The sequence below is a fragment of the Neopsephotus bourkii genome, unplaced genomic scaffold (assembly GCF_033783945.1).
Source record: "Neopsephotus bourkii isolate Nb327-2 ecotype Australia unplaced genomic scaffold, CSIRO-AGI_Nbou_v1 NB_1825, whole genome shotgun sequence".
NCBI classification, from domain to species: Eukaryota; Metazoa; Chordata; class Aves; order Psittaciformes; family Psittacidae; genus Neopsephotus; species Neopsephotus bourkii.
Window position 1 is genome coordinate 13,794,038 of NW_026902298.1, and position 7,784 is coordinate 13,801,821.

At 48.3% G+C, this 7,784-nt stretch overlaps 1 protein-coding gene across 1 annotated transcript; it reads right to left on the minus strand.

The window, feature by feature from the left end:
• Positions 1-633: 633 nt before the first annotated feature.
• LOC133207074 (acyl-coenzyme A thioesterase 1-like) lies at positions 634-7,246 on the minus strand. Its single transcript, XM_061343636.1, has 3 exons — positions 6,641-7,246; positions 3,281-3,483; positions 634-1,547 (listed from the first exon to the last, which is right to left on the minus strand). Exons 1-3 carry the CDS (start codon positions 7,215-7,217, stop codon positions 942-944), a joined length of 1,386 nt encoding a protein of 461 aa, XP_061199620.1. The 5' UTR covers positions 7,218-7,246; the 3' UTR covers positions 634-941.
• Positions 7,247-7,784: the final 538 nt, after the last annotated feature.

Consider the following 7,784-nt stretch of genomic DNA (forward strand, 5'->3'; position numbering starts at 1 on the left):
GGTGGGATGGAGATGCAACACAGGGCCACAACTCGCTACTCCATGGCAAGGCAAAGCTGCCTCGTGGAGCTGCCATGCCAGCTTCACGGACTTGCTATTTTTATCAGTGCTTACAAGCACTTACAAGCAGGCAGCTGTGAAGGCATAAAGGGAATGTACAGGCAGGGAGAAACTGACCTCCAGCAGTGCCGTGGACCTGCGCAGGGATATCCAGCCTTGCTGAGGAGATACCCACCAGCAGCTCCATGTATAGCTACTAACGGGTCCAATTCTGTTGTTTCTTCATGCCTATGAACCTTCCAAAACTGTATTAATGTCTAATTTCTAGTGCATGTGCCCAGGTCACATTAGGCTATGGACTGTTGTTGGCTGTAAATGAGAGATGTATTCTCTGAAGATGCAGGCACAGTACTGCTTCTTTTGGTGAATGAAATACTAGATACTAAGTGTTAAGGCAGATGCATCTCAGTGATATAGGAAAAGAGGAAGGAACAACGATGTGCCCAGGGAGAACAGAAAGATTAGTGGAGGCAGGAAGACAGAACAGCTGCTTCCAGAAAAAACAGAGCACAAAGATGGCTCTGGTAAGGATAATGGCAAACATAATGTTTCTTCTAAGAAAACCAAGGCAAATTCTCATCCCAGTTCTCAGCTTGAATAAGTTACCTTCCAGTTAAATTAACATTCAAAGCAGAGCCAACCTTACCACCATCATTTATCTACAGCTTGTAATCCAATACTATACATAACATGGCACTAAGACCTCTAACCGATGTTAGAGGAGGGTGTTAAAAGAAAGCAGCCCTCATGCCTTCACTTACTATCATCCCCCAAGAAACCCAGCAACTTATTCTCTGATGTTCTTTGTTCTCATTCAGAGTTCTATAACAAAACAAATCTGAAACACCAGACTTTTCGTCTCTAAAGTAACCTAAGTCACATCACAGCTTACTGGATGTTCCAGATGGCTTGCCCATGAGGTGTTTGCAGAAGAAAGCTTGGATCTGCTGCCAAGCATCTACTTGTGCCTCACAGTGTGCCTTGGGCTCTCCTCCCCAAATCACAGGCTTGCCAACCAGCTGGTGCATTGAGGCTGCACACATTGGGAAAAAAGGGGGTTCAATGTAGTGCCCTGCTCCAGGATAGCAGACTATCTCAGGCTTTTCCTTCCCGTGAGCTTGCAAACGTTTGCTCCCCTCAACTGCAAAGAATTCACTTTTCCAGTTGTGATCATCCTGGCCAACAATGAACAAGAAGCGACACTCAGCCTTCTCCAGAGGGATGAAGCTTTGGCGGTCAGGCCCTTCTAGTGGGTTGTTCAGTGCATCAATAATGTCAGCAATCCCAGACTTGCTAATCTTGACACGTTCTGGGCTGAGACCAAGGGGTGGAATGGTGATGTCCTTGTAGCAGAGCACTGCGCCCACATTTGCCACTGAGCCATTTATAAGGGCAGTGGCTGTGATACCCTTTAGAAAGGAGGCCATGGAGATACACAGTTCGCCCCCTTTGGAAATTCCAAGCAACCCAATCCCTGGGCCTTTAACCTGGAAGGGAGAGAAGAGAAACCACAACCACTTCTTTAAAATGTTGCCATGTCCACAGCCATGTCTATCCTGAATCTGGACCCCAGGTACAGGAATCTAAGGTCCTGTGTGCAGCACCTATGTCTGAGGGACCCTGGAGCACTGTGCTGAGACTGCAGCATCACCCCAACAAATCTACAAGGTTCAGTGCTGAAGCATATGCAGAGGGTACAGCTGTGCTTGTAAAAAGCATACAATGTGCAGCCCTGGATTCATTTTTCTTATACAGCAGTTCAGGGGAGAAGGGGGAAGGTGCAGGGGAGGCCTCTTCTACAAATACTTCCTATCAGTGCAAAACAGCATCAGCAATGACAATGATACTGTCATCCATTATGATAATATTTATATGAATATTTCTTTTGTTCAACCACTGCCTTTGAGTCCCCTATTAAGAAGCTAAAATGGGGTAGCAGACTCCAGCCCTCTCCTGTTTGTCTAGTATACTTGGTGTCTAACAGTGAAAGGGGAAGTATGTGAGGTAACTTACTAATTAAAATGTATCTTAAAAAAAATACAACCTACTAAGCCCATTTTTCTAAGTGAATTGTACAATCCTCTGGAGTCAGTCTAGAATAGCTTACCTTCATTTTCTTTTACACAGAAAAAATAACTAGAATGGGAAGACTAAATGATCTTACAGGCTGCTGAAGTCCTCTAAGGATACTGGAAGGAGGTTAGCTAATATCATAACTGCTCCAATATACAAAGACCCATAGGGGTAAAGTGGACTCTGAGACAGCATTAAAATTTAATACCTTCTGTACCTTATCACCAGCCTAATAGGCTCCAAATCGACTGACTGAGACATGGGGAGAAATTAGAAAACATAGCTGAAAATTCACAACATGTTAAAAATACGGTGAGGGCATGAGTGGAGGTGTTAATGGAAGGCTATGGTACTGCTCTCAGGGGTAAAAAAACTAATATGTGGGAAGCATTTTTCAGAGTTTTTTGGGGAGACAGGTGGCACAAACTTAGCGTTAGGGTAACTGAAAAGCAAGCAAGACCTTTAACAACTGCTCATCTTTCTGAGGTCAAGGAAGGTGTTTATTTCAAGGCCTAGAGAGAAACCAGGTGTTGCCTTGTGCAATTCTAGTTACTGTCATGCACAGCTACCTGGAAGGAGTTGCAGAACTGAGCAGGGTTCTCTTCCAGGAGGTGTTGGCTTAGAAGGATCCCCAAGTTCAAAACTAGCTACTAAAACCCAAAGTTTTTAGTAGCTCACCAGAAGCAACAGTTGGAGTAATTTTAGCAGCTTATAAAATAGACAGCAATAAATGTGTACTGGTGGACTTCCTTGAGACCTGGATCATAGAAGGCTATTGTGCTCCACAGCTAAAAAGAGTGTTTAGTTCTGAAGGACATTCTACAGAGCATAAACCTAAAAGCCCCACTGGAAGTCCAGTAAGCCTCCAGACAACTACCACCCTGGTTATGACACTGGGCTGAATGAAGCAGAAGTTACCAGTATGTGACCTATGTGTCACTGTGTCACCTGGCCAGTTCAAGAGGAAGAACTGGAATAATCTACTAGAGAACCATTGTAATGGGAGTTAAAGATATAAAACAAATTAATTACAGCCAACTTGAATGAAGGTGCTGTTTTAAGTACAGCAGCTCTGCCACACCTGCAGTCTGACAGGACCTGACTAACTAGAGTTCCCTCTAGTGACAGTGTCAATGAACAAACCAACCTGGGTGTGTTGTAACATATAGTTTACGGCTTCTTCAAAATATTCCAGGTGGAGTTCCTTCATCTGTTTGGGAAGATCTTCATAGCCATAGTAAGCCAGAGCCAGCACAGCAAAGCCATAGTTGGCCAGCAGGCATGCTCTGTATTCGAGGAGTCCTCCTCCAGCTCCACACAAGTCAATAATGCCTGGAAAGGGGCCATTTCCTGCAAGAGACTACAGCACATGTTAACCCACAATTTTTAATTTATATTCTAAATTCATAGGCCTGGGAATGCATCTTTTTATAAAAGAAAAAAACCTAGAGCAGCAGAATGGTCGTAAGAGTCCTAAATTACTGTGCCAGTTTTCAGTAAATGGCTACATTGCTTCAAAATTAAACAAGACAACACAAAATAGCAAGCTTGCTAATGTTCTGGATAACATCAGGAAACCTGTGGCTGAAGTGAATGGAAGGGATCCCTTGTGCTCTGGTTTTGACCAAGATAAGAGTTAATTTCTTCCTAGTAGCTGGTGCAGTGCTGTGTTTCCGATTTAGTCTGAGAACAGTGCTGATAACACACGGATAGTTTAGCTGTTGCTAGGTAATGCTTACCCTGATAAGGATTTTTCGGTCTCTCTAGCTCTGTCAGTGAGGATGGGCACAAGAAGCCAGCAGGGAGCAGAGACAGGACACCTGACCTGAACTAGCCAAAGGGGTATTCCATAAAACAGCACATTATGCCCAGTATACAAACTGCAGGGAGTTACCTGGAAGGCCAGAGCACTGCTCGGGGACAGGATGGGTATCAATCAGTGAGTGGTGAGCAATTGTGTTGTGCAACACTTGGGGATTTTTCCTTGGTTGTTTTATTCCTTTCTCTTAATTTCCTTTTAAAAATGTTACTGTGATTGTTATTGCTTACTTTATTAAACTGTTCTTATCTCAACCCGCAAGGTTTCTACCTTTTTTTTCCCCTGGTTCTCCTCCTTATCCCCCAGGGCAGAGGGGCAGTAAGCGAGTGGTTGTGTGGTACTTAGTTGCTGACTGGTGTTTAACCTCAAGAGTCCTTTTTGGCACCCAATGTGGGGCTCAAACAGTTGAGATAACAACAGATCTGACATGAGCAATTGAGAATTTAAAATATTTTGAACAGTGTTTGAATACCCTTGTAACCAGCATGGCCCTATCACTAGGAACCAGCATGTTGCTGAATATGCTTGAGGTCTGTTTAAGGTAATCAGCTATTTAAAAATATTGCCCAGAGATCAGCCCCGAGGCTCAATAGTTATGAGTAGCGGGGGGGAGGGATGGGACGGGCACAATATCAGCAAGTACATAGGCCAGTGAGCACCTCCAGCATTTTAGAATTTCACTCCTGAGCAAGTATGGAATCTGGGAAAAGGAGTACAGTATTTGGAAAAAGTATACTGTCACACTGGCAATTCTGGAGAGATACATACCACTGCAAAGTCCTGGGGCCTGGCCCATGCCTACAGAGCCCTTCTCAACTCTCCAATACCCTCAAAAGGAAAAGAAGGACTCTGGATCTGACAGCAAAATTACAAGCACTGCAGTTACTCTCATCCTGGTGACAGACTCTGCAACTGAACCAGAGAATCAGCCTGTACCAGTATCAGTCACCCCTATACACAAGAATAAATGAACTGAGGAAAGATGAAGCAGGGCCATCACAAGAATGAGAGGAACAGGCAGAATAGGTTAAGGTCTCAATATGTATTCCTGAGTAAGCTGAGGGATATGTGAAGGATTTCAGCAGTCATCCAGGTGAGCACATTATCACCTGGCTGTTCCAATGCTGGGATAACGGAGTTAACAATCTGGAATTAGAGGATAGGGAAGCCAAGCAGCTGGGAAGGGGGCATTGAGAAGGTGATTGGGAGAGGAACACAAGTCCTCAGCCTCTGGAGGTAGCTCCTGCTAGCTGAGAAGGAAAGGTATCCCTTCAAGAAAGATGTTTTATAGTGCCCAGGCAAGTGGACTGCAATAGAGAGATTTATCCAATACCTGAGGGAATTAGCCATGCTAGAAATGATTTGTCATGACATGGAAGTGCACAGTTACCCACAGATCCAGATGAAGACCAGTGCACATAAGGCATGTGGCAGGAATTTGTATCGAGTGTGCCGTCATCATATGCCAACTCACTGGCAGTAAGCTGAAGAGATGAAGTGCCATCAACGGTGGATGAAGTGGTTTGCCAACTCCGGGAATATGAAGACATCTTTTCCTCCCTCATTTCAGCTGCGGATAAACTGATCTAGCAACTCAAAGAGCATAGTGGGATGAAAAACCTGCCTCAACCCTAGAGGCACAGGTACGTGAATTGCAAGGAAAACCAATCACAAATGGGTGTTCTTCCAGGAAAGTTGCTTCTCGAGTCTCCAGTGGGCAGTTTTCCAGACAAGAGTGGAAAGGCAGATCGTACTCATGATCCTATGGAAAGAAATTCTAACCCATATCTGCAAGAAGTAAGTGGAGAATCCTGTGACCAGCCAGGTGGGGGAAACGGACAGCAGGTTTACTGGACTGTGTGCGTCAGATGGTCTGCCTCATCAGACTCACAGGCATGTAAGGCCCTGGCAGACACCGCTGCACAGTGTACCCTAATGCCATCAAGAGGCAGAACCCTTTTGTATTTCAGGGAGGCAGGGGGATACCAACAGCTGACTGACTGTACTGGAGACTGAAATCAGCCTGAGATGGAGTGGCAAAAGCACCCCACTGCGACTGGCATCCTTGGCATAGACTATCTCAGGAGAGGGTACTTCAAAGACCCAAAAGGGTACTGATGGACTTCTAGTATAGCTGCCTTGGAGACAGAGGAAATTAATCAGCTGTCCACCTTGCCTCATAACTCAGAGGACCCTTTTGTTGTGGGGTTGCTGAAGGTTGAAGAACAAGTGCCAACTGCAGCTACAACAGTGCACTGGCAGCAGAACCACACCAAAAGAGACTTCCCTGATTCCCATCAAAAGGGCTGTCCTGGTTTAACCCCAGATGGCAACTAAGTACCACACAGCTGCTTACTCCCCCCATCCCCAAGGGATAGGAAAGAGCATCAGGAATAAAAAAAAAAAAAAAATATAAAAAAACAGTGGGTTGAGATAAGAATGTGTTTTAGCCCGTGTCGTTATGGTAGGTGAGGAGTGTGGCTAGCAGATCAACGCTGGTCGGGCTCATTAGGCTGCTCTTGAAGACTGCCCAGTGCCAGCTGGTGAGGTCCAGCCCCTCCCTTGTCCTCTGCGTGGTTCCGGGCACAAGGGGACTCTGGAGCGGGGCTGGCTCCGGCGTTGGGAGCACAGGGCCGAGAGCGGAGGCTGCACCCGCGGGAGAAGGAGCCCGGCACGGCCGGTACTCACCGGGAGGCAGGAAAAGCGTTGCCCGGATCCTCCCGTCTCGCACCGGGACCCTGCGCACCCCATCCCGCAGGAACGCCCGCTCGTGCTGTGCCTGGGCCAGGAGCCGCCCGGGAGGGTCCCCGTGGCCATCAAACACGTCCAGCTCCAGGACGAAGGGAGTTTGCACGTCCCGCTTCACCAGCCGCCAGAAGGGCTTCTGGGGCTGCAAACCCCAGAGCAGCCCCATGGGCTCCAGGCCGCAGAAGCTGCCTCCCGGCAACGCGGGGCAGCGGGCGAGGTCCAGCTCCCCGTCGTGTCCCGCTTGGTAGCGGGCGCAGGCCTGGAAGAGCTCGCCCGTCTCGTCCCGCAAAGACGTCCGCAGCGTGATCGGCTGCCGCGGGCCCAGGCCCTGCACGGCGATGGCCAGCGGCTCGTCGAAGAGGCTGCGGGCGGCGGGCGAGAGGCGGATTGAGGGGGCCGCCGAGGAGAGGCTGCGGGGGGAAGCCATCACAGGGGTCCGTGGGGGGCTGGGCCAGGGCAGCCGCCTCTGCCAGCCACGGGAGCTGGCCCGGCACAGGGAGCCCGTCACCTGCCTCATAACCCCAGGGTTATAAGGGGTATAGCGCGACGGGAGCGGTGCTGACCCGGCCCGGTCCGGTCGTGCGGGGAACCGAGGGACGGCAGGTCCCGCCCTGATCGCCTGCCTCCTCCCCTGCACTCCCTCCCCTAACTTCCTTCTGTGTGTACAGAGGCCATAAGTGCAGTTGTCTGTAGCCCATGGCTCAGCTGAGGGTAACAGAACACTGTGGGCTTGCATTGAGCATGCACAGAAAAGGTGCTGAATAAGGCCGTGGGAGTGCTCAAGGGAGGTGGGACAGTACTACAGCAAAAGCCCTTTGAGCTGTCTATGTGGCCCTAGGTGGTTTGCTGAGTATCCAACTCCTGAATCTTAACGTGGAGATGTATGGCACAGAGAGGGCTCCCAGGAACCAAAAATCACAATGAGGGTATCTCAGTGCAGGACAATTTGAATGGTGGCAAAACACTCCTCCAGCTGTGCAACAGAAGTACTGCCTACAGACCAAGATTACAAGTCCTGCTAAGCTGAAGACTGGCTGTGGTGGCAGCAGGATGAGAATTCTGTCTGTCCTGTGCATAGGAAACA

Coding starts and splice junctions, on each gene's coding strand:
- LOC133207074 (XM_061343636.1), bottom strand. CDS start 7,217: ATGAGGCAGGTGACGGGCTCCCTGTGCCGGGCCAGCTCCCGTGGCTGG. Junction 3,484..6,640: donor AACGCTTTTCCTGCCTCCCG/GTGAGTACCGGC, acceptor AGTCTCTTGCAG/GAAATGGCCCCTTTCCAGGC. Junction 1,548..3,280: donor ATATGTTACAACACACCCAG/GTTGGTTTGTTC, acceptor TCTCCCTTCCAG/GTTAAAGGCCCAGGGATTGG.